Genomic DNA, 25,057 nt, shown 5'->3' with positions numbered 1-25,057 from the left:
GATTGAGGAGCCAAAATTGTTATCCTTGTTGCTGCTGCCCGCCTGCCGTCTGTTCCCCAGGCGTGCTCCCCATTGCCCCCTCCAAGTTCTCCAGGTCGGCGGCCAGCTGATCGTCGCGAAGCGGCTGAGCTGTTTGTCCGCTCACGAGAAACAACGATAGAGGGTCCTCGCTCGAAAGAAAGCGGTCAATCATTTCGGGTGTGGTATTATGGGCGGTGGTCTGACTAGGTCTACAACTCTCAGTAGCTGGCGCGGATGGAGGCACACGGATGATGCTGAGCGGCACTCGATAACTTACCCCCCGTCGGCGGTGACTGCCGCCGACGCATTTGTCTTGTTACTCATACTTAATGCTGTAGGCCTGGAGCCATTTGAGGTTGCAGTCGGGAGATCGCCACCGTTGTCTAGGTCTACTGAACCAGATGGGCTGCGCTGGAATCACTGGTGAGAATGGTAGTAGCCATGTAGATAGGAGACGGTCTGAAGTTATGGATTAAATACCCCATTTCCACCCGTGAGAAGAACCGTAGCCATGCAATGTATCGCCCATATGTACGTAGTATATAGGTTCATGATGAGACGAATTGGTACGGTCCTTGTACGAAATACCATATTGGTAACAGGAAGGCGCGCATGTACCTGTACAGCACAGAACACACTGGCTGGTGTGCATAGCCACATAATGCGCTGTACAACGTCGAGCGCACAGATGTGCGTTGGATAACTGGAAAAACAAGGCAAGCCCAAGCTGGAGGTTGTGCTTTGAGACCCGTATTGCAGGCGCGGGGGGCCAATACATCCCATGGATGCCGCGGGTGCCTAGGGTGGGCACACTCATGTGCGTTGGGTGCCCAACACTGTCTACTATTACAAAGCCCGATTCATACATGTAACTTCTCAACCCACAGCAGTGGCTTGGAGCAGTCTTAGGTTGGGCTGTGCTGAAGCAGTCGGATCTGCCCAATCTGGCCCCTCCACGCGTCGCTACATCCGATCCTGCAGGATACGGTGGACGATTTGAACGAGTCACCTCCCACCGTTGTTCCCCCGATCAAATTCTCACCCGCACATGCTCTCAGCTCAAGGACACCTCTCCAATCATTTGATCAGGACAACCGCCTCGCTTTGTGATATCAGACCACTTCAACAAAGGGTCGACAGTCTGTTGTAGATGGCGGCATTGATTTACATCCTCAACAACTTGGGACTAGTCAGAATATATCAGAATGTACTTGTTATATCAGGAGTTGCTGTGTAATAATGGTCAATTCCACGGGTGTTGAGGCGCCGCTGGCGTCGGGAGTCCTTCGTGAAGGGCGAACATCAACACGATCGACGACGGCGGCCTCCCTGTTCAGCCGACCATCAGGGCGGGCTTGCTTAACGCCGATGATGTGCTACAGGAGGCACGACGCGCATATTTTGCCCTGTTAGCACTCGCAGTGCTGCTCAAAGCTGAGCAAACTAAAGTCTGCCTACCGCCAAAGGGGCTATTCATGCACCAATAATATGAAATACGGCTGATCATCGATCGGATAACCTCAGGTTGTGATGGGTCTTGAATCCATTGAACGCTATCCATAGAACAAACAGTCCATTCTCCCAGTGACCAACCAATCAATTCCTAGTCTACCTAGCATCATCCCTTCCAAGATCAGACTAGTCCTGTGTCTTCTCCCGGTCCTGGACCGCCTGGGTCATGTTGATATCCTCCTCAACAATCTGGTACTTGGCCGATTTACGGGCAGACACCCCCTTGTGGAACTGCATGATCCGTTAGCAAATAGTCCAAAAAAAATGACGATAATTGAGGACAACGTACCATGACATCCATCTCACCAAAGGTGCGATCCTTGGTCTCGAACAGACGGAAGTAGGCCCAGATGAAGGTCAGGGTAGCCAGCACAGCCCAGAAGAAGGCCTAAAAAAAATATCAACCGTTAGAAACAAAAACTCAATACCAGAAGCCATCAAAGGGTTGCCAATGCTTACCGTCTTGCCCTTGAGGTTCCAGTCACCCGGGGACATGAACTTGGGGTTGAGGATGCCACCGCAGATGATGTTGCCGATGTAGTAGACGCTGCGGGAGAGCACGACGGTCTGGGTGCGCAGACGCGTGGAGCCAATCTCGGCGACGATGGTGTAGACGATGGGGCCCACGGACATGGAGTAGGCGCCCAGCCAGACGACGCAGAGCAGCGACTGGGCCCAGGCCAGCTTCATGGTCTGGTTCGCGGGGATGGCCAGGAAGCCAATGGTCCAGAGGAGGACGACGAGGGTGGCGAAGCCGTACATCCAGATGGTGCGGCGGCCGAAGCGGTGGATGTAGAACCACGAGATGATGGTGCCGACAAAGGAGATGCCCTTGCCGCCAAGGGTGATGGCGTAGGCCGTCTCGTCGGGGATGCCCGTCTGCTGGAAGAAGAAGCTGCCGCTGTAGCACAGGGCGCCGCCGTTGGTGATCTGCGACAGGAAGGCCATGCAGGCGATCTCGGTGCGGCGCAGGTTGGTGCCGCGGAAGGCGTCCCACAGGTTGGCGCCGGACTGCTCCTCGAGCTCGAGCTTGTTGGTGTGGACCATGAGGGCGATGGCGTTGTCGTAGTTGATGTTGTGGTCGGGCTCCGACAGGCGCTGCAGCGAGCGCTTGGCCTCGGCGAGCTGGTTCGTGCGGACGAGGTGCCAGGGCGACTCCGGGGCGAAGTAGGCCGCGATGCCCAGGGGGATGGGCCAGACCCACTGGATGGCGAAGGGGATGCGGTAGCTCAGGGACGTCTTGTTGTTGACGAGGCCCTGGAGGACACCGGCCGAGATGAACTGGCCGATGACCCAGCAGAGGTTGATGTAGGAGGTGAGGTAACCACGGATGGCCAGGGGCGTCACCTCGGCGGCGTACGAGGGGCCCGTCGTGGCGAAGACACCCCAGGGAATGTTGCAGAGCGTCTGGCCGAGCAGCATGATCTCGATGTTGGGGGCGAAGAAGACGACAAAGACGAGGGCCGAGAGCCAGACCAGAGACCCGATCAGGACCCTGCGGTGGCCCCATCTGGAGGTGGCCCAGCCGTTGAGGAGCGCGCCGACAATGTTACCCAGGGCTGCGAGGCAGTTGAAGCGCTGCTGCCACATGGACGAGATCTGGAAGCCGTTGTCGTCGTCGAGCCACTCGCCGTACTTCTCGCGGAATCGGGGGTAACCGTAGAACGAGCTGAGGAGCGTGACATCGTAGCCCTCCATGATGACCGTCATGGAGATGACTGGCGGGCAGCTTTGTCAGTCACAGAGTCCCCTCGTTCACACGTGCCGTCCATAGAGGGGAGGGGGGAGCCACTCACGAATAGACCAGAAAGCGGCGCGCTTGTAAGTCTTGAAGCCCTGGACGAAGCCCATGCTGTGCTCCTGCGCGGTGGCCTCCATGGCCCCGGCATTGAGCGTCTTGTCGGAGAGGTCGACATTCTGCAGGCGGTTGACGTCGGGGTCTGCGCTCTCGACATGGAGGTCGCTGGGACCAGTCTTCTGGTCGGTCGACATGGCGAGGGATTGTCTTCCCTTGGGGAGGGGGATGGAATGTCTGGGCTCAAAGTCGTCGTCTCTCAGGCTCGAACTTCGCAGAGTTGGAGAGGAAAGTCCGGGGGAGCTGTGGACAAGACTCCCACGATGCGGGACCCCCATGTCTTTAATAAGCCATCATGCTGAACAGCACCCGTCCCCTCGGTCTGGATGTAACCCAACAGCCCATACGCAAAGAGGCTCCTTGAAGCATGGCCCGATGCTCCCCCGTCCAATGGCCGCATGATCCAGGGACCTGGGCCCATGTCTCAGCGTTGGAAGCTCTACTATCAGCTCTCGCTGGGGAGTCTGGGCCCGTTGGTTGCGTAGAAAGCGGCATCTTTTGGCCGGCCGCGGTAGGAACGACGGGCCGCGGAAAGCCACCTCTTCTCGTTTGGTTCTCAGATGGATGCCGCCGCTGAGGCTCATTGGTGGAACATGGACTGGAGAACGGAGCATGGCGAGGGTTTGCGGTTTCGGTTGCATCCCGAGTATGCGGCGGAGTGGGCCGAGTATCTGACAGAAGTTCAAAACCCCACACTAGTGATTTTGAAAAACTGTCCCCCCCGTGGGATTTTCTCTTGGCTGGGGAAACGGGGCCTCTCGGTGGCATTGGGGATAATGGGGAATGGGCCGAATGGGGGTAATATTGTCTGGGGTAAAATGGGGATATGGGCTTCCGTCCACTCAGAACAAGTCCTACCGGCTCATACCTCGACTTGGGGGCGCCTGATTTGTATCATCCAAAAAATACGGTTGAATGCACATTCGATGATCCTGCTGGAAGATCCCATGTACCATGGCTGTGGGCCGTGTTGGAGATGTTGGTGATCAAGGAGTCCGGATGGTCCCATTGTGTGGGCATATATTGTCGCAAGCATCAATATTTCTCCGCATGCCAAGGTGAAGGCGCTCGAATGCCCCAGCCAATATCAACAAGTGCCGGAGGTCTTGCACTTTGGGATACCACGGCCGTCATGGCCAGACCGCCGCCCAACGCCTTCACAGCTTCAGCCGGAGACTGCTATTCGTCTTGGATGTGTATCCATCGGCGTTGGAAAGTCGTATTACCACATATAGACCCATCAGCAACTTCTGGAGACTCAAATCCCTTTGAATTTGGGAAACATAATGTTCGATCTGATATTACCCCGCTCCACATTGGCATTGGGTTACCGGGACCAGGTTACGACTCCCCAGGATGGGTGGTGGCGTTGGAAGCTGCAAATAGCCGGCATTAACGCACTCCATGGGGCTGACGAGGACCAGTAACCACACGTGGTTCGTCTTTGCCGGCTGTTTAGCCTGAGTATCCCCTGGCGTTTCTGGCTATTTAGCCTCAATATCCCCTCACCAACCCCAGGATTTCCTCCAATGTTGGAGAAGACATCACTTGGAGGGCTGAAGTCTCGCTTTGGGTTCGGGTTTGGCGCAGAGAAACTCGGACATCGCGTCTAAATCCATGGCGCTTTCACGGGACAACCAAATATCGAATAGGCTAATTGTCATGGCACATTATACTTCCGTACATTTGAAGAGGTGTCAGGCTTTTTGAGGAAATCCGTAACACGAGAGGCTCCGAAGATCGTACCACCCTTGCGCATCTCTTCCAACGACTTCACTCTTCATGACTACGTTGGTCTAAAACCAGGGTCATTATATGACCGGAAGTGTATGTCTGGGAGTTAGTATCACTTCCTTGTTTATTGGAGCCGTTTACCAGCTCCATGGTACGATATCAACCAGTCGACAAACGACAACGCGTTGGGTACTACAATTATCAGATCGGCCACGTTCTTCCCATTTGACAGACGGAACATTCCCTGGAGCTCCTACGTGACAGCCCATCACAGTCGTGGTGGTTGCTTGAGATGGCTATACGCATGTATTCAGGAACTCGCTCCATTACCTCGTGGTGTCACACCACCTCTCGCCACCCTCGAGCGGCATGCCACACATAACCGCCTCCAATGCTGCGCCCGCCATGGCCCCCAGGATCAGCCCAGCAGACTCGCCCACCCCAATGAACCCCAGGCCGAACTCGTGCTGCCCTCTGGACTCGAATCCCTTGTCCTCCACCGCCGCCGCAAAAGTCCCCATGTAGGTCCCCCCAGCAGCCAGACCCGCCAGGAACACCAGGCCAAACACGAGTGCTGACCCGGCCAGAGCAGGAGACGAGGCGCCGGATGCGAGAACATGAAGGCATATCACTCCCACGGCCAGCACCAGCAGCGTCGCCCGTGCCCTCGGCGGCTTCGCGACGACGATGGATGCCCGCGCGACGAGGTTCCCCAGCTGCAAGGCCAGCCCGTACGCAGCGACAAAGGCCGCATAACTGCCAAACTCGTGCGAGACGGGCATGGCGCGACTGAAGCCTGGAAACACGGCAGACTCAGCAGCAAAGGCCAGGGCAAGCGGGAGTACAAATGGTCGCATCAGGCGTTTCGCGAGGCCCCAGTTCGCCTGGGCATATTCCAGCGGCGCGCGAGGCTTCGAGGGAATACGCTCAAGAAGGCGCCCTCGGATCTCGCCGTCCAGCTCGATATCCCCCTCCAAGCTTGATCGCCCATCTCGCCCATTTGCCAATGAAGGTGAGGGCAGGATCAAGTAGTGAGAGACAAGAATTGTCGGCACGAGATACCACGCGTATCCCAGTCCGTACCGGACGAACTGGCCCATGTGGACAGTCAACACGTACGGGAGCACAGCGCACACGACTCCTCCCACGCCGGTCCCAATGCCCCAGCCAGCCAGCCCCGGCTTTCCATAGTGCCTCAGCCGCCCGAGCCAGAGGACTTCACCGACCGCCGCTGTGATCGAACTCAACGTGACGCCGAAGATGCGTAACAAGGGCGTGACGTTTGGCGGACTGACGTGTATCACGAATGTGCTGACGGCCCAGCCCAGCGCCACGGCGATGGGAACTCTCCGGTAAGAGAACCACGGCAGGAGATGCGGGACGAGCACCTTGGCCAACACAGCGGGGAAGGTCTGGATCAGGATAACGGCAAGTCTCGGATACGGGACGATCAGGTAAGCGCCAGAGAAGACGACAGAGGGTAGTATGGTGTTGGCGAGGCCTGGGATGTGGCGTTAGCTTCTGCCTCTCCTCCGGTTTTGTTTCTCCGTTCAAGCCCTAGAGAGGCCATCGCGACGCACCAATTAGGCAATACGCAATGGCGGCTCGAAGGTGAGATCGAGCGGGAGCCGACGCTGCTAACATGTTCGGGCTCATTGCTCTCCACTGTGATGATGTATGAGGACGAGGAAATACGACTCGCGACAAGCCAGGAACAGAGCTTTTGGCCATCTGCTTGCATCTTTATTTTTTCTTCTTCGCACATTTAGCCACATCGGGCCAAATTTGACAACGCGACATGGGACCCCCCAAGATGCTAAGCAGCTGTCCGTCAATCGGGTTGCATAGATGGTTCCACGTGCCAGATTCCCCCACGTTGCTCATCAATCCATTCTGATTCGACTCTTGAACAGCTTGAGGCCGTCACGCAATGAGCGGTAGCCTCCTGAAAAGTCAACAACCGTACAATATTAGGGGCAGGACACTAGCACGGAGTGGCCCCAATGACGGACCTGGGGGCCTGGTGACGATACATTTCAAATCAGCGTGCTGGGCAGTACACATATTACTGGTCAAGCCAAGGCCGCCTGGATTGTTATCATGGGGCAGTCCATCATCGAAATGTGAGACGCAGCGTGATGGCGACTATGAACATGCCCTCATACCATCATTCCTATCAAATCTGCCTTAGACTGGACTTCATGCCCATCCCATGGCTCATCCTTGATTGAATGGCACGAGCTATCTTGCTATAAAATGCCTTGTCGCGGGGCCAGGTGGCCGGCCTCTGTCTTCTTTGCTGCCGTCGCTGCTTGTTTGATCCTCTACTACTCTGTACGCCCACTGCCCCATACGTTGAAATCCTAATCTCCGTGACGGATGGATGTTAATGAACTTGCCGCAGACGCAATCACCATCACACGTCGGCATTCCCTCGCCGTCGCACGACTCGCACTCCATCATCCTGACCGAATCGCAACTGTCGGGTCTCGCAGTACCCAAGAGCAGCAATGACGCTTCAACAAACCGCCACCTGCGTGTATTTATGCCCGCCGACGGACCAAACATCAATCTCTGCAAGACCGTCATGTCTAGCGTTGCGCTGGGCTACCCGCTCCCCACGCTCCTCAACTGGGACGGCGACTTCAACCGACCCGAGTGGCACTTTGGCGGCAGCCACATTGCCAAGCTGGAGAGCTTGCTGGCGGTTATCGAGGAGCTTCTGGACAACTCGCAGGATGCGCACGAGGACGACCTGGCCCTGATGGTCGACGCCTACGATATCTGGTTCCAGCTGCCGCCCTCGGTGCTCATCCAGCGATACCACCAACTCAACCGCGAGGCCGACGAGCGCAACCAGCGCCTATGGGAGGATGCCATGCGCAGACACGCCGACCAGGAAGAATCAGAGTCTCTCAAAGACCGCCCCGTCTTCCCCATCCCTCCCCCTCGCCAGTCCATCGTCGTCACCGCAGCCAAGGACTGCCACCCAGACAGCAACTCCGGCTCCAACCCGCACTATGAGCTCTGGCCGCCCTCGCCCATGCCTACGGACCTCTACGGTGACACGACCGACGTCCCCACGCCGTCCCTCTTCGACACGTCGCGCACCCACAGCCGCATCCGGCCCCGGTGCCTCAACAGCGGCCTCATCATCGGCACCATGGGTTCGCTACGCGACGCCCTGCGCCGCGCCGAGGAGAAGATACAGGTTGCTGCTCGTGCAGGCCGCCAGCTGTGGAGTGACCAGGCGCTCCTGGCCGAGGTCATAGGCGACCAGCACGCGTGGCGGCTGTGGGCGCAGGGTCTAGCGGCGACGTGGAACGGCACCGCCTCGGTGAGCCGCGTGTCGACGCTGCACGAGCATGTGCGCATGGTTGGCGCCGCGGCCGTGGAGGAGGGAACACGGTTTGAGTTTGGGATTGGGGTGGATTATAACTTCACGATGATCCCGCCGACGTGTTCCTCGGAGGAGGATGGGTACTTTGCCCAGATCAACAACAAGGTCGACCTGATGTTGCAGTCGGAGAAGGCTGGTGTGTCCGGCGAGGTCCGCGTCAAAGACATCCCCCCCGAGCTGGAGAATGCAGAGGATGTCAAGGGAGGACCCTGGGATGAGATCCACTGGGGGTATGAAGATCTCTACTCCGATTTTTTCTTTGGGGTGACTCCCGTCGGTATCCACCATAACGCGTACCGCAATGGCCTCAAGGCCTGGCGGCTCAAGCACTGGTGGCCGCGCATGTGGTTCTACAGCAGGCTGAGAGACCTGGTGACTTACAGCTTGCGTCTGAGGAACAAGTGGGAGCGGGTGCTGGTGTCACTGCCGCAAGGAGATGGTGAGGCTATCGTGTACAAGGCACCGAAGGAAGAGTCAACCACTATTTTCAATCCCAGGAGGGAGGGTTCTCCGGCAGGGTTTGAGGAACTAGGGTGGGATGCGGTGTGCCAGAAGGGATCGACTCCATGGTACGACGAGCTCTTTGGCGATAATGAGGGGCCCTTGGAGGTTTGACCCTGCATTCAATGTTGTCTGTGCTTGTCCTACTCATATCTATCAACAGCAAGGGAGGCTTTTGATCAACGTACCTACCTATCCATAGCCTTTAAATGTCCCAAACCTTAGGATACACCCACATCCGCACAACACAGAACAATAACCTTAGCAGACCTGCCATTTCTACCCGCTTGGGCAAACTTTCTCTCCTTACAGTAACCCTTGCATCTGCCGCCTGGTGTGTTTTCGATCTAGACCACCAGACATCTTCTTCCAGCATTCCCTCCGACACTACAAAAGTTCCATTACTTTGCAACAAATTTCCCCAGAAGTCTAGAACTCTATACAGCCCAAGACCTAGTCGAACATTCATCCATTTCTGCTGCAGAAATTGGCCTTCAACACCCCAATCCTAAGCCGGGACAGTACCCAAGATGAAGTTGATCACCTGCTCATGGGCGCAGCTTCCGTTGCTGAGGTTATGCCCAAGCTACGCTTACTAGAAATATGGCAATTAAGCATCCTGCAGCATCAACCGGCGAATGGAGGCGATGCTGATTTCTGTGTATTCAGCTCCATGATGAGCCATCACCAACCTCAGATAAATTGGTTCAGTATCCGTACATGGAAGGGAGCACCGACCCTCACGTCTCGGGTTATCACTGCTTGGTTTAAAGCTGTTTCGGAGTATACCCATCACCATGTTAGCGTGGATATACTGCTTCCTACTGACATAGCTCCATCGAGAGCTTCCAATTGCACCCGGAGATGAGATGGCGGACTTGGCGGCATCCGCAGGTTGGAGGTCTGGCGACTCGATACAGATAGTACAAAGAGCACATGCAATCGAAGTGGGGTACTGTGGATTGTACAGCCCCAGGAGATTTGTCCTATCTACTCGTACTCGTACGTAGTATAAATATTCGATCTCATCTTCGCAGCTTTACACCTTCACATCTCGCAACCCCACTCCCCACTTCACCATCATCTCCGCTCATCTAGACTATACCAACATCTTCTTGTATCCGGCGCAGCACCAACAGACATTGCCATGACAATGTACGGCACAAAACTCCCATACCGGAAGACCGACCGCAATACAACAAGGACGGACGCGGCTCGTGCCTGGACACCTGAAGACGTGGAAAGATTCTTGGATCGGATTCGGACCGGCTGTTATACGCGCCCATATGCTTATCCATCAGTCCTTGTCGAAATTATCGATCCAGCCACCGGCGATTCAGCTCTGCATATAGCTGCTAAATCGATCTCACCGCTTAACACCATCAATACTATCATGTCAGGCTTTCCTCCCGGTTCATGCGATGGTTGTGGTCGACGCTTTTTTGACAGGTGGGCACACCATGCATTACTTACTCACCAAAATCATGATGGCGACACGGTGCTCCATGTCGCTGCCCGCTCGGGCAACAAGCTTCTATTGACCATGCTTTATCGATATGTCGCTGGCCATTGGTCGGCCCGTTACCCGGAGGAAATCGAGATGGATGACGGACCGCCAGAGCATGATGTCTACCCTCATGATGCGGATGACTCGTTATCCACGCCCTGTTTGCTACTTCTTATTACCAAGAATAAAATGGGGCGTGATCCCGCAGCCGAGGCACGATGTTCGGGGAATGAAGATCTAGCGGAGTGGCTGGATGCTATCATACCGAGGCTGGATCCTGACGGCACACGACTGACGGAAGCTAATGTGGCCAATATGATCGAGCTTGTGAAACAGGAACATTATCACAACTGGGCGAAGGAGCAGGACACACATAACCAATTTGGTTCTTAGTCATAGAACTTCACCGTCAGCTACCCCTTGTTGATGAAATTTTTGTTGGAATTACTGCCTTTTGTCCTAGTTAGCTGCAGGAACAACAAAAGTCACTACTGCCCTTGGCCGGATTTTTTGAGAGGAGACTGATGACTGTATAAAAGCCACAGGTGTGATTAATATCTCTCCAATAGTATCAATTTAATTTTGAGTTGTGAAACCAGAGTAGAACTCTACTCTCCATCCCCCCCTGGTCTGGTTTGCTATGAAACGTGTAATCATATGCGATAGCAACCAAAGTAAAAGTCTCAGGATTTGCCAGCGCCTTCAAAAAATAGATTTCGTCACCATCCACTTGTGTATCATCATTACCCAGCACAAGGTGAAAAAGCTCATGAAAATAAATTTGCTGACGTAGGAAGAACATGGGTAATATCCTGATTGCCCAGTTTTGCTGCGCTCCGGCCTTTCGGGTTCAGAGCTGGAGCTCGGAGCTTAACCACATTGCTAGTTGTCAATTTATCATTCTTGGCCCCAAATGACGACAGGAAGAGTGTAATAATGCTCACGGTTGTTTTATGCTGGGTGGCCACCTTGCGTTCTTCCTGACTGCAATATCCCATGTTCGCGCCGTACGATCTGTCAAGAATGTACGACTGGAGCTGTTCGCTCCAGTACTACAACCCTCTTAGCTGGCTCAATACAATCATAATAGGCATGCACGCAACTTACGGGATAAGCCACGGGATTCCTTAATCCGTCGGCGACCAGTGCAGACTCCTGATCCTTCTGTTGCTGTACATACTTCTGGATGTCTTGAATACGCACGGGACGCTCCTGCCTCCCGACTTTTTGTGTTATATCGTTTCCATTGGTGTCGCGCGCAGTATCTTCCATATTTCCCCTCGTCAACCACTTGTGGTGACAGTATAGATGTGGCTTTGTGTTGGACTGTCCCCCGTTAACTGGGCCGCCATTGGTGAGCCAGCCACGAAGCTTAACGAAGCGTTATATGCGTCGAAGGAGTGTCAATGGAGTTGTAGCCTTTGCTTTCTTGGATCTCCGTACCTTTGATCTGGTATCGCTTGTCAATCTGAAGCGCGACGTTTTGTGTGAAGTAGGCATTTAGGAGCCGTTGAGCCTCAGGCTTCCTATCGAAGTCGTCGAGAAGCTGTACCCCGATGTCTGCAAGGTTGAGACATCCATTAATCATCTCGTCCATGAGCTTCTTGCCCACCCATCCACAGCCACCATAATCTTAAAATTTTTGAGATGAAAAGGCCTTGTACATGGTATTTGTTTGGGCGTTGGTTCGAGCATTGCAGAATGTTGACGGAGGGGAAGTCCCAACCAGACAGGGTGGATGTGCAGGTCGACCCCTACCTAATCAAAGACACGGTATTATCCAGCCTTGGCGCCTTGATAGCAGGTTACCATGGAAAAGAGATCAAGCTGAAGGCAGCTGGCAAGGAACTTATAGTTGCCAAGGCGAACTAACAACGTGAATGTGGTGCTGTTGGTTCTGTGTAGACGGTGTTGGCTTTTCTGGGTAGGGTTTTCCAGGTGAGATTATTGATAGCTGACATACCAGAGTATGCCATGATCAAAGAACTCGTACAAAAGATCCGAAAGACTAGGCGGATCTTGTACAGAGCGCGCAGGTGCCTAATGTGCGCTCCTAACTGCAACTCTGTGTAGGTTTAGCCGAATAGCATCTTAGAGTTGGTTGGAATTTCTCTCTCGTCACAAATGATTATATATCCGACTGACCTAAGTGCTTCATCATCTGACCATCGCGAAACAGATTAGATATCGTGGAATTGAAGTTGCAAACAAATAGGGGAGGGAGAAATAGTACTATTAGCATCAACGTTGGCCGAAAATTACTACCGGTGAAGATGTACAGAAGCTAGGTTTCTTCACGAGAGTCTACTCATTAGGCACACATGCAATTAGCGCGCTTCGATGACCAGACTAGGATCTACGCTCAAGTATAACCCTGATCCTATGCATCCGGGTCCCATGTCATGGGCTCCCAAAGCTCAACTTCGTCAATAGGCGGCACGTCGTACGATGCCTCCGGATCAAGACCTTCGATCCGACCCTGTCCGGTAAATATGGGCTTATCAGAACCTTCGCACTCAAAAGTACTCCGAGTTCCTTGCATAGCAAAAGGCCCGTAATAATTTGAATTGAAATAGGCGTCATCCCAGAATTCTGCCACGAGATTGGTACTCTCGCGCATACTATCATCCGCATCAACGGTCCCGCTCTTTGATCTCTCACAGGTCATATCCCAGCGAATTCGGAAGAAGAGGCCTGGATGCTCCTGCTGCATAGTCAGGAACTGGACCGTGTCGTAGAGCTGTCCCATGGTGACACCTCCAGCATCATCGTTCCGAGGACTCAGCGAGTCAATGCGAATTTTGTTTCCCCCCATCGTACCGTCCGGGAATCCGTTTAACCAGGTGAATCCGAGGAAAGGCGGCGGGGGCTGGGATACCAACATGCGTCTCCAGCTCGCGCCAGCCCTGGTGAAGCTACGCTGGCGGCAGGTTGGCTCCACGCTGAGGATGCTGCCGTTCCCTGCCCTCAGCTTGAGCAAAGCCTGCGACGACCAGGGCAGCTTCCAGAAGTACTCTGCGCGCCGAAAGGAGTGTTTCCCGGACTTATCATGGCTTAGGTTAAAGAATGCGTCGCCAAAGGCCTCGAGGAGAAGAGGATTTATGTGAGGAGGTTCTTCTGACGATGTGCTGGGGGGTTTCTCGGACTGGAAGAAGGAGGCTTTTCTGACCAGGGGCGACTGGTTAAGGGTATCAAGCCAGAATTTGCAGACTCGGGGAGCAGAGACGACACGAGTCTTGATATCAAGGTGGAATAGGACGAGCTCAAGGATCTCTGGGGTACCCAGCACCAGCGTCGCCGAAAGTAGCTGTGATTGTGACTGGTTGGCCAGGAGTGTCGAAAGGAGGACCGGATCCTGTTCATTCGATGAGAGGCGACAGTCTGTGGCACCACATGTCTGAGTATGGTCAAGAGAGCGCGGTGGATAAGCAGAGGGTATCAGCGTCAGAACCCTCCAGGACGTGAGTAGCGTATCCTGAAAGACCACGACAGGGCCATCCTCCAATATAGCCCTCTCCATCAGGATACGATAGTCTCGAGACGGTAGTTCAAATATTTCCACGATCTGCGCCTCCTCTTCCTCGTCGTCCCCCTCGGCCTCTCTCTTGGGGACCGTGGTTGTCCGGACGGTCTTGGGTGGTTGCTCCAGACAAAGTATCCCCTGGAGCTCCTCGGCCCTCGAGACGGCGCTCCCTGAGTCCGATAAGATTGGCATCACCCCAGCTCCCTCTTCCGTTGCAGGATGAAACTGTATCTGACCAGTCAAATCGGACAGCCCATGCGGCGTGTAGTTGCCATGCTGTTGATCCTGGTCGGTGGCCATGGCGATTTCCTCTGTGATAGCGTGTGCCGGGGACAATCGGTAGAGTAGTTGTTATAGGTATCAATGCTGAAGATTTCGTCGATCGCCCCTTGGAGAAATGGCATGAGATGATCTTGATTGAGTGCTATCTGGGTGTGACGGTGGGCTCAATGTGAGAGCCACCTGAGGCCGTCCGTGAGGGCCTGCTGCCTGAGAGTGGCCCCGCCTTATTAGGCAGCCTCAACACCCCTCAGCCGCAAAGAGGGTGGGCGGTGGCGAGCAGTACTAGGCAATCAAGCTGACGATCAGTGACGCCCGCCCCCATTGAATCTAAGAATGGGACAATCAACAGAGGAGTACGGCGTACTATGTGGCCCAACATATGGAGTACGAAACACAGCCACAATTATGCAAATCATGTGGTGGGATGGCTTCTTCATTGTCCTCGTTCAGCCCTCACTTGACCCAGCCGGCCGTTATTCACGAGTACATGTATGCTTTGCTATTCACAACCCCATTTATTCACCAGCGAGACCAAAATTTCATATGTGGGCGCTATGACCGATGGTGGACGACGGCAAAAAAGCCCTCGAGATGGACTCTCCGAGTCTAGATCTGGACCCCAAACCCAGAGATCAAGACGCAGAACAACCACCTCCCTCGTACGAGGAAGTCGCCGAGGATCCACCAAAGTACAAGATCGAGCCCACCACGCTCGTACTTGACGGCGAGTCCATCTACAGCGAGTCGTCGCCCAGCACGCCTCTCTACCGTCTGAGCCGCAGAATCACCGTCGTCGTGCAGAAGAGCAGCTCCATCAAGTTTGAGCGCGTCGAGCAGCACGCCACGCCAGACAAGCCCGACAGCACTACAGCAGCACCCGTCGAGAGGAGGCACCACCTCTTCTACCTGGTGCACCCGCCCAACGCGCGGTACCGCACCGATGTCCACCCGTACTTCATGACGTCGAGGAAGCCGGGCATGCTGGGCAACGTGCGCCTCGAGACCGCCAAGTCGCGCCTGCAAAAGACCGAGTTCAGGGCGCTGCTGAGTCCCCGGCGCAGTGCCGTTGACGACCCCCTGTTTGACGACAACGACGGCGACAATGTGCTCTTCTCGGCCAAGGTCAAGTGGATGGGCGGGCGGTGCAACTGGACCGACGCCGGGGGCAGGGGGCTCGCATTCGAGGACGGGAGGAGCCACAAGCCGCGGCTGGTTATTACCACGGCCATGGAGGCGGACATGAGAGATGCACTGGTGGCCGTGTGGTGCCTCAAAGTGTGGCACGACAATGCCGAGACGTCGGCGGCCAAGAGGGATGGTGAGTTCGCCCTCGGTGCCCCTGCAGGTTCTGCAACGATGCTAGTACGCTGATGCTGACCCTTGATTCCAGAGCTTGAGCAGCAGACACCGGCTGAGTCGCAGCAGGACTGGTCCCTCAAGTTCATGGGTAAAGCTGGGGGATTCGGGGCCCTCGGGAGTGTTGGAGGCGGTGGTTGATCTGTTTCATCATCATGTACGATGCGGGAAAGTTGTAGTTTTCCAGACCGAGAGAATCGAATCAAGGACATCCTACCTCATCGGTTATTTATTTCTCGCTAAGCACACACGCATACACACATAGACGTATACATAGACTCCAGAGTTGAGGTGGGTGGTTCCAACAACGTACCTCTACGTGATCCCATTAGCTGATGGAAACACAATGTGCCGATTAGCAACCAGATGCCAGGGCGGATGATGGCGCCGGAACGTACTCGGGCAGACTTATTACAACAGCACCACGGAAGCCCGTCGCCGAGGAGAAGTTGGTAACAAGGGCTGACCAGTCACTTTAAATAAGTCTGCACTTGAACTAGAACCGACCCGTCGTTCGCCTCATGCCACTCCTGCTACACGAGCCCTAGCTATTCTGACACCAAACGCGGCACTCAATGACTGCCATGCGCCCATATGAGTGCCCTGCTGAGGATTTGGGCAACAGCCATCGGCCGGTTAAAATGGCTCTCTTGGAGGCATCGACTCAGTAACAGCCGGCAAGTCTGGACGCGTGACAGGCCGACACCGATCCTGCGGTCGAAGCATTGGAAGCACAAGGACGAGACCGGTTCACTACGACCGCGTACTATGTATGCCCAGCAAGAATGTGGAATGAAGGGAGCTTTTAGCTATCTGACTGTTTATCCTCTAGGAGTCTCCCAGCACCGGCCTTCTACACCCCTCGTGTATTGGCCAATAATTACAATACGCCTCAGCGCTATCCCGCCGTGTCCGTGTGCCTGCCCTATCCGATTAAGTCCAAGAAAAGAACAAATCGTGTTCTTTTACTGAGGTAGTGTCCAAAAAAAACCCAACAGATGCTATAAAACAAAAAAGCGTATATTTCGGGAGTTTCGTTTTAAATGTCGCCCTCACCATCCCTAAATACCTCATCGTACCAATGCTTATCGTCGCGCTCATCCTCGTAACGGCACAAAGCGTCAAGCTTGACCGTGCCGAGCGTCTCTCCCGCAGACCCCAACTTGTGGAGGCGTGGCAGGCGTCGCGCCGTGTCAGACGCGGGCGCCCAGTAGACGACGTCGCCGCCACCCTGGACGTGCATGCGGGCGAGAGCCTTGAGCTGTCCCTGGGGCATGAGCTGAGCCTTGACCAACTCGCGCAGGTGGGGGAAGAACCAGGTGCGGTCCCACCAGCGAACACGGCGCTCCTTGGCGCCGCCGTTGTGATGCAGGATGACGGGGACTGAGGTCGTGAAGAAGTCCGCGTAGAGGGAGAAGTTGGCCCAAGCGAGCGACGGGAACTTGTGGGTGATGAGTTTGTTGTCGAGAGGGTGGTGGACGTCCTTGATGTCTTCGGGAAGACCGGTTAGACGGGTAGGCGAGATGCCCAGGGCTTGGGAGTGCGCATCGATGGCTGTGCGGTTCTCAAACACGACAAAGGTTCCATCGTCCTCGGCAAAGGCGGTGGTCATGGCGAGGTTCTGGTAATAATCCAGCCCAACATGATACTCAAAGCCATGGTCCATCAGCTGAACGGCGGCGGGAGGGTCTTCGGCCGACTTGGACTGGGTCTTTCGGCGCCACTGACGATAGACCTCCTGCTCACCAAAGACCTCGCTGAAGATGCCCTGGTCACTAGATATGGGAACCTCGTACGTTGCGATCATCTCATCCATCTTGGCCAGGACGCGGCGAAAGTAGCGCCTCACATCGCTAACCGGCCCCATGATAGTCCCACTATTGACGAACTTGGGCCGAATGTCGTGGTAGCCGCCGGCATTGACGGCCGGGTCCCCGTCCGTGTTAGGCCCGTAGGTGTCGATAGGGAGAGGACTCTCGGGGACTGCGTCGCAGTGTGGTTCGAAGCCCGTCTCAGGAGGCGGGTAGCATCTCTTTTGTGATGAGACGATGATGGTCTGCTTCATAGGCATCTCACCCGCGTTGTCAGGCCACTGCTTAGCGAGGCGGTCGTTGGCCCAGGCGTTGGCCTCGTGGTACCGGTGTAGGAGCACCTCGGGAGGCAGCTGGAACCATATGTCGTAGGGATCGACGATTAACACGAGGTCATTGTCGCTCAGCCTATCCTCCTCCGAGGCGCCCGTGTTGCTGAGCTCGTCCAGGTACGCCAGCGTGCCCTTCACCTTGGCCAGGTGGGACCCTCCGTTAGTCCTGTGGACATTGGCGCCCCAATTGACCACGACGGGCATGGGGTAGCCCATGGCGAGGGCACTGGTGACGACCTTGCAGAGGTCGGGGCTGGAGCCATCCGTGGGCAGCACGATGACAAAGCGGTGGTGGCCGGACGAGACGCCTCTCAAACCTCCAGGCGGCTCCTCTGAGGGCGCGGGCGGCGGCGGCGGAGGATCATGGCGGCGAAATGTGAGTATGCTGGTAAGGATCAAGATGCAGACAATGACAAGGAGAAAGAGGCGCTTGGGTGCCAGCAGCAGCACGCGTCGCAAAGGATTAACCCGCCCCTCGGCAGCGGTCGCGTCGCGCTCCTTGGAGGCGATGGGCTGGTAGCGTAGTAGCAATCGTACTCGCAGTTCTTCCCAACGGCGCGTCAGGTCGGCAACGACGTGGCGCACCGCATCCATGGCTTCACGACGTGGAGGGATCATTGGAAGCAACCATCATCTCACTGCGAGACGACGATGAGGGTGAGACTGATTGAAAATTGTCAAGATCAAGGAGGTTCAGGCCTGAGGCCCCAGGCTGGAAACTCGCATGAAAGCAGCCAGTGCCAACCTGGACCAACCACTGGTGGCGCCCACAGCATGGCAGCATTGGCAGGCCAGCCAGGCAGGCACGGCCTGCCTTGTCAGGGGTCGTGTGCGAGACGGGCCTAGACCTTCTTTCGTCCTCCTCCCTCCTCCCACGGACCTCGTCATAAGAAAATGGCCTAGGCGCCATACTGCCCCTTAACAGTCCCTCAGCATTCAGCCCCATCGCCCTTGCCGGGAAGGGTCAGGCTTGGCACGACTTTATCGATACATTTCCTCTTGGCGGTTGGCTGAAAAATGTCAAGGCAGGGGACAACGGGGACAACGGGGACAGCGCGCATCCATCATTCCACACTCCGCGTTGCCTCATTCTTGGCCCATCCCCACGCCATGGCCCCCTCGTATTCACCGACCACGACCCCTGCCTAGTCCTTGCCTTGACAACATGAAAACGGCAACATCGCCAGCAGCACGGAGTACATAGTACCAGTGTATCCACGATGCTTAGAATTCCCGACTGCCCGAGCGACCGTCGGTCCGCGCGGGGGGGTTTTCTCCGTAATTTTTGCCCCCTCAGGCCGCTCTGTTAAAGGCAACTCTTCGTTAATCCGGATCCACCGTCGTCTTCATCTAGATCCAATTTTTCTCCGGGCATGCATGTGATTGGTGGCCGACGTCCAGCAGTGCGCAACGGCTCAATCATTAAGAGTTTCAGGGGTCCCGTCGCCCTGATCCAGTAATAATCTCACCTCCGCGTGCTTCGCAGACCAGAAAATCCCCCTGCCTCCTGGCCCTCCGAGTCCCGTCTTTACCGTCAGCTTTGGCCCGGCCTTTCCCGCCGTCCCGCCACCATCCGGCAGCCTGTTGGCCCCCATATCGTCGGATTATAACAGCAGAGAAGCCATCCGATCGCCTGACAATGCCGCCAGTGCATTACAGATCTCCGACCGGACGTTCCCCTTACCCGCCTCGGCGCCGGCCAAGAACCCGGGGATCACGTACCGCGCGCTAACCTCCCACTACCAGGGCACCTAGTGGCCCGCCAAGCCCATCGCCGATCCGTTTTTTTTTTAATCTTTATTGATTGTCGGGTGGCGTCTTGGACAGTGAGCTGATTGTCTTTGTCTAGAGCACAAACTCGCCGGATGAAGCTCTCGGGCGAGACCCCTCCTCATAAGTCCTTCCATACTCCGGATATGTAGATTGTGCTGCAGAAAAATAACAGAAAACAACGTAGGGCAAACGGAAGTAGAAACTGTGCACTCCGCACGCGTACAATCAATTGGGGCCATCTACGCACGACTTGCGCGACTGGCAGGGAATGCTGAACGCGGATCATCGGCGTGGGTCCCAGTATTCCCCGGATGCGTGATTCCCTTTGCTTTGCGGAGAAACCAACGTCGCCTTCGCGAATCTAAGACACAGAACGAGCGACACCAGGTACATGAATCTGGACCTCATATCATCGGTGTCCATGAAGTCTCGGCGCAACACTATAGTCACTGCTCACGATAGTATCCCTACATCCTCATAGTCCCTCTCCAATCTCGTCTTCCAAAGCCACAGCAATATCTGCCCCGACCTGATTCCATGACCTTGTGGCCCATCCTAAGACCGGTACGGACGAAACGGATAATGAGCCACCGCGAACTGACGCATGCTGTGGAACTTTGCCATATTGCCCTCGGAACCTCGGAATAATGCACCCGTGGAAGTCTCTCAATCTACGTGACCGTTATAAATAAGGCGTTGTTCAAAGATGAGGTCAGGACTGCCAGTATAGCTGAGCCTGCCTGATGGGCCACATTGTCGGCATCGCCTTGTCACAGAAGATATAACTTACTCTTGGTGCAGCATGCCACCGTAGCCTGACAATATAGCAAGGAAGGGAGAGGGCCGCGGTATATCTCAAGAACCTTGGTGCCTATGCTAGACAAGAGTTTTAAGTATGAGGCATTAGAAGACCTTGGATGAATATAGATTAATGATAGGAAGCGGCGTTCTGCCTACTAATCGGGCGGGAGTAGCCGCTTTAGGTAGTCTTGGCACTAAGGGGTAATAGTTGGTAGCCGGAAACTATGCGGTATCCTATATAAGTAGAGATATGAATCATGGCTCTAAATCTGTCAGTGAACTGGCGCATCCTAATCAAGATGCTATCATCAGTCTAATAATTTATTAGGTATAGATCTTAATATAGCATAGAAAGGTAATAAATATCATTCAGGTACTATAGCAGCTGGTGTTTGCATAGGATTAGCTGGAATATAATTATCACTATCTCCTAATACGTTAGTAATTAACAGTGCAGAACAAAACCAGCGACTATCCTGTAAGGCATAAGAAATTCTGAATGTAATATATACGGGTGTGATTTATAGCTGAGGGGAGCTAAGCCCAGTGTAAATATATATTTTTCCGCAGTTTCAAATCAACTCCTCTATCCGTTTCAGTCTCCCGACTTACAACTCATTTCTTGACAACAGATGCAGTGGATGTCGGGAGTTTTGATAAAGCACTTTCTTTTGTGTAGGTATCACGTGACTCTATAGTTGTCAGATTGCTTTTCTTTACGGAATAGTAGTAAGGGGTTCTGTGTATCCTGGCCTTGCCCGACTTCTGACCTAACCCAATTCCAACAACGCCACAAGCATAACGCAAACCAATCGACGTCAACGCAAGAGACCACTTCAACAATGGCACGCGACCTTCGCAGCCCTCAAGCTCCAGTCTCTGAGCCAGCAGTTGTGGCTGCAATTACGGAGATAAGTACGGATGCTGGCGGTTGCCCAGATTCCTGCTGCAGTGGCGGCGATACCGAGAGTGTCGACACCAAAACTCCCAGGAACGCCGGGGGAGAGCCCATGCAGGAGAAGGCAGATGATTGCTGCCTTTCTGGTCAATTCTGTGGCGACGATCCCAAGGACGAAGTCAAGGCGCCCGGTTGCCGCTCCTCCACTGGCCAATCTGACGATGCTGAGGATGATGCCAATGCGCCTGATTGCTGCCGTGACAAAGTCGGCCCATGCTGCGACGTGTCCTGCATTGACCGCCTAGCTATGCGCGAGTGCGAGGGAACCGCTGCTACCGCTAGCCCTGACCCTGACCATCAGTCTCACAGTGAGTATCACATAGCAACACTTGTTTGGGAGTCAAGGTAACCATTGCTGAGTTCGACTTCCTTAGCTTGCAGCGGTGCCTCGGACGGCAAGGCATGCAGCCAGCATGTTCTATCTGCCCTGAACCGCTATGGAGATACTTTGGAGGCACTAGGATGTATTTGCCGCGCTCTCATCGCTCTTGGTCAGGAGACCTGCTGCGACATTCGTGACCGCCATTCGCGGGCCAGAGGTCAATTCCCCAAGAAGTCGTCCACCACATCCCTTCGTCGCACCTCGCCGAACTCCTACGGCGGAAACAGTAGCAGCGGATCCGTGACCAAGCGGCTGGCCACCCAGAGCCGCTCTAGTCTGCGCAAGAGTTCTGGTGAAAGCACCAGGCCTACCAACAAACCTTTCAAGGATGCATGCGCTGGCTCTTGTTGCTCCACGGGGGGCAAGCCTGTTGTTGAATCTCCAGCGGGACAATGTGCAGGACATTGCTGTGGAATGGCTAAGACTGCAATCACCAACGAGGGCACCAATGTCCCCTCTTCCGAGCCCTGCTGCAAGCCACCGGAGCGGGATGTTGTGAAGACTTCCGGGACTGGTTGTATTGACTCTTGCTGCGTAGAGGAGCAGCCAGCCAATCATCAATCTTCTTGCGCCGGCGCCTGCTGCTCTGTTGTGCCAGGACCTAAGCTGGAGATTGAGAATGCCCCGACTGATCCCATCACAGACATAGAGAAGCAAGGCGCCGGCAATGAACACGTTGTTCTCAGCATTTCCGGCATGACTTGCACTGGTTGCGAGACAAAGCTCAATCGAACACTCGCCAATGTTCCCGCTGTCAAAAATTTGAAAACTAGCCTGGTTCTCTCCCGAGCCGAGTTCAACGTTGATCTTCGCCTGAGCTCGGTAGAAGAGGTGCTAAAACACCTAAAGCGAACGACCGAATTCAAGTGTGAGAGAGTTCGTAACCAGGGATCTAGCATAGACCTTCTCGTCCCCAATGACCATTCCAAGATCATCAGTCAACCCTGGCCCAGCGGTGTTACTGACATAGAAGCCGTGGACAAGCAAACCGTGCGCATTGCCTTTGACCCGAAGATCATCGGAGCTCGAGACCTCACTGAGAAGATTTGGGGTCCGCCAATTCAGCTAGCTCCTCCGCCCGGTGACCCTTCGCTGGAGGCTGGCAGCAAGCATGTTCGACATGTCGGTCTTATGACACTTCTCTCCGCTGTCTTGACAATCCCAGTACTGGTCATGGCATGGGCTCCGCTTCCTGAAAGAGAGGTGGCATATTCCTCGGCTTCGCTTGCCTTGGCCACCATTGTTCAATTTCTCATAGCGGGACCTTTCTATCCCAAGGCTTTGAAGGCTCTGGTTTTCTCAAGGGTTATTGAGATGGACCTCTTAATCGTCTTGAGCACCAGCGCTGCCTACATCTTCTCCGTGGTCTCCTTTGGGTTCCTCATCGCTGGGAAACCCCTTTCAACTGGTGAATTCTTCGAAACAAGCACCCTCTTGGTGACCTTAATCATGGTTGGACGATGGGTCGCCGCTCTTGCTCGTCAAAGAGCTGTTGAGTCTATTTCTATCCGGTCCCTTCAGGCGTCGACAGCTGTTCTTGTCGACAAGGAGCATGGGACGGAACGTGAGATTGACACCCGACTTCTTCAATACGGCGACACGTTCAAAGTCCTCCCCGACACCAAAATCCCGACAGACGGTACTGTCATCACAGGGTCCTCTGAGGTTGACGAGTCCATGCTCACAGGTGAATCCAGACTTGTGGGGAAGTGTCCCAAGTCTGTTGTGATTGCTGGGTCTTTGAACGGACCTGGAGTTATGACTGTCCTATTGAACCGTCTGCCTAGCGATAACACCATAAATGTCATTGCTGCAATGGTCGACGAGGCCAAATTGTCGAAACCCAAGCTGCAGGAACTGGCAGACCGCATAGCATCCTACTTTGTCCCAGTTGTGGTGGCATTGACCGTCATCACATTCGTCATTTGGGTTGCAGTGGGCATGACTGTCCGTGGGTACAATGGATCGGAAGCCACGATCCAGGCCATTAGCTATGCTATTACGGTCCTCATCGTGTCTTGCCCTTGCGCTATTGGTCTGGCCGTCCCCATGGTCGTCGTGATTGCCAGCGGAGTCGCGGCCGAAAGGGGCATCATCTTCAAGTCTGCAGATGCTATCGAAGTCGCTCACAAGATGTCTCACGTCGTGTTTGACAAGACAGGGACTTTGACCCAGGGAAAGCTCTCCGTTATCGCGGAGAACGGTGTCACCGAGGACAAGCTACCCCTTCTACTAGGCCTCGTTGGAAACAGTCGACACCCAGTCTCCATCGCTGTGGCTGCTCACCTTAAAAGAGCGGGGATTGTCGCTTCGACTGTTCCTGAGCCCAAGAGTCTTACTGGCAGAGGTATTGAAACCTTCTTCGGTGGTCAGACACTTCGAGCAGGCAATTCTCGGTGGCTGAACTTACTGGAACATGAGGCTGTTCAGCCAATGCTTGCGCAAGGACACTCCGTCTTTTGCTTCACCATCGATGATTCCTTACAGGCGGTCTATGGTCTCGAAGATGAGCTTCGGCCTGACGCTGCGGGCACGGTCGAAGCCTTGCAAAAGCGTGGCGTCTCGGTACACATGGTCTCTGGCGACGATGACGGAGCTGTCCAGGCATTGGCGCCCCAGATTGGTATTGCTTGCGACAATGTGCGTTCTCGAAGCTCTCCTGCCGATAAACGGGACTACATCCAGACACTCCTTGCCACCTCCACAGATGGCAAGAAACCGCCAGTAGTCGTCTTCTGCGGTGACGGCACCAACGATGCCGTTGCTCTCGCCCAGGCTACCATTGGCATCCACATGAACGAGGGCACCGATGTCGCGCAATCCGCTGCGGATGTCGTCCTCATGCGGCCTTCCCTGGGTGGCGTCCTCACCATGATGGACGCCAGTCGGAAATCCGTCAACCGCATCAATTTCAACTTTGCGTGGAGTTTCGTGTATAACACGTTCGCGGTCCTTCTCGCCGCCGGAGCCTTTGTGAATGTGCGAATTCCCCCAGAGTTTGCAGGGCTGGGCGAGTTGGTCAGCGTTCTACCAGTCATAGCGGCTGCGGTGCTCATGCGGTGGTCGACGATCTAGATTCAGAGGCACTGATCAACGCATAGGAACGACCCCAGAACTTCCACACACTTTCCTCGATGCCAGTGGGAATCCTCGTTATCAAAGAAACGGCGGAATAAATCCTGTCATGCGCTGCTCTGCGATGCAAATCGCCGACATGGTGCAATTCTAGCCCGGGTTTGGAGCTAACTCTTGATATGGTTGTTACAAGTTGGACATATGTTAACACTGTAAGCTGCCGATACAGTCATG

At 54.8% G+C, this 25,057-nt stretch overlaps 7 protein-coding genes across 7 annotated transcripts; 3 read left to right on the top strand and 4 right to left on the bottom strand.

Moving 5' to 3' along the window:
• Positions 1–1,659: 1,659 nt before the first annotated feature.
• On the bottom strand, positions 1,660–3,525 carry ACO1O0_001628 (general substrate transporter; the record flags this gene model as incomplete). The annotated part of the gene is made up of 4 exons (XM_083191111.1): positions 1,660–1,764; positions 1,823–1,921; positions 1,993–3,251; positions 3,330–3,525. 4 exons carry the CDS (start codon positions 3,523–3,525, stop codon positions 1,660–1,662), a joined length of 1,659 nt encoding a protein of 552 aa, XP_083052325.1.
• A 1,923-nt stretch (positions 3,526–5,448) lies between these two features.
• ACO1O0_001627 (batten's disease protein Cln3) lies at positions 5,449–6,766 on the bottom strand (the record flags this gene model as incomplete). The annotated part of the gene is made up of 2 exons (XM_083191110.1): positions 5,449–6,623; positions 6,703–6,766. 2 exons carry the CDS (start codon positions 6,764–6,766, stop codon positions 5,449–5,451), a joined length of 1,239 nt encoding a protein of 412 aa, XP_083052324.1.
• A 735-nt stretch (positions 6,767–7,501) lies between these two features.
• Positions 7,502–9,137, top strand: ACO1O0_001626 (glycosyltransferase domain-containing protein; the record flags this gene model as incomplete). Its single annotated transcript, XM_083191109.1, is given in 2 exon segments — positions 7,502–7,507; positions 7,527–9,137. The coding sequence occupies 2 exon segments, from the start codon at positions 7,502–7,504 to the stop codon at positions 9,135–9,137; spliced, it is 1,617 nt and encodes a 538-aa protein (XP_083052323.1).
• A 3,773-nt stretch (positions 9,138–12,910) lies between these two features.
• ACO1O0_001625 (uncharacterized protein) lies at positions 12,911–14,353 on the bottom strand (the record flags this gene model as incomplete). The annotated part of the gene is made up of 1 exon (XM_083191108.1): positions 12,911–14,353. The coding sequence occupies one exon, from the start codon at positions 14,351–14,353 to the stop codon at positions 12,911–12,913; it is 1,443 nt and encodes a 480-aa protein (XP_083052322.1).
• A 573-nt stretch (positions 14,354–14,926) lies between these two features.
• Positions 14,927–15,832, top strand: ACO1O0_001624 (uncharacterized protein; the record flags this gene model as incomplete). The annotated part of the gene is made up of 2 exons (XM_083191107.1): positions 14,927–15,653; positions 15,726–15,832. The coding sequence occupies 2 exons, from the start codon at positions 14,927–14,929 to the stop codon at positions 15,830–15,832; spliced, it is 834 nt and encodes a 277-aa protein (XP_083052321.1).
• Positions 15,833–16,730: 898 nt separating this feature from the next.
• On the bottom strand, positions 16,731–18,428 carry ACO1O0_001623 (glycosyltransferase domain-containing protein; the record flags this gene model as incomplete). Its single annotated transcript, XM_083191106.1, has 1 exon — positions 16,731–18,428. One exon carries the CDS (start codon positions 18,426–18,428, stop codon positions 16,731–16,733), a length of 1,698 nt encoding a protein of 565 aa, XP_083052320.1.
• A 2,822-nt stretch (positions 18,429–21,250) lies between these two features.
• Positions 21,251–24,823, top strand: ACO1O0_001622 (cation-transporting P-type ATPase PCA1; the record flags this gene model as incomplete). The annotated part of the gene is made up of 3 exons (XM_083191105.1): positions 21,251–21,323; positions 21,348–21,674; positions 21,741–24,823. The coding sequence occupies 3 exons, from the start codon at positions 21,251–21,253 to the stop codon at positions 24,821–24,823; spliced, it is 3,483 nt and encodes a 1,160-aa protein (XP_083052319.1).
• Positions 24,824–25,057: the final 234 nt, after the last annotated feature.

This window comes from Amphichorda felina (genome assembly GCF_050947745.1).
Source record: "Amphichorda felina strain 45539 chromosome Unknown scaffold_2, whole genome shotgun sequence".
NCBI lineage: Eukaryota > Fungi > Ascomycota > Sordariomycetes > Hypocreales > Bionectriaceae > Amphichorda > Amphichorda felina.
The sequence above is the reverse complement of the archived record's forward strand: the minus strand, read 5'-3'. Positions and strand labels throughout refer to the sequence as shown.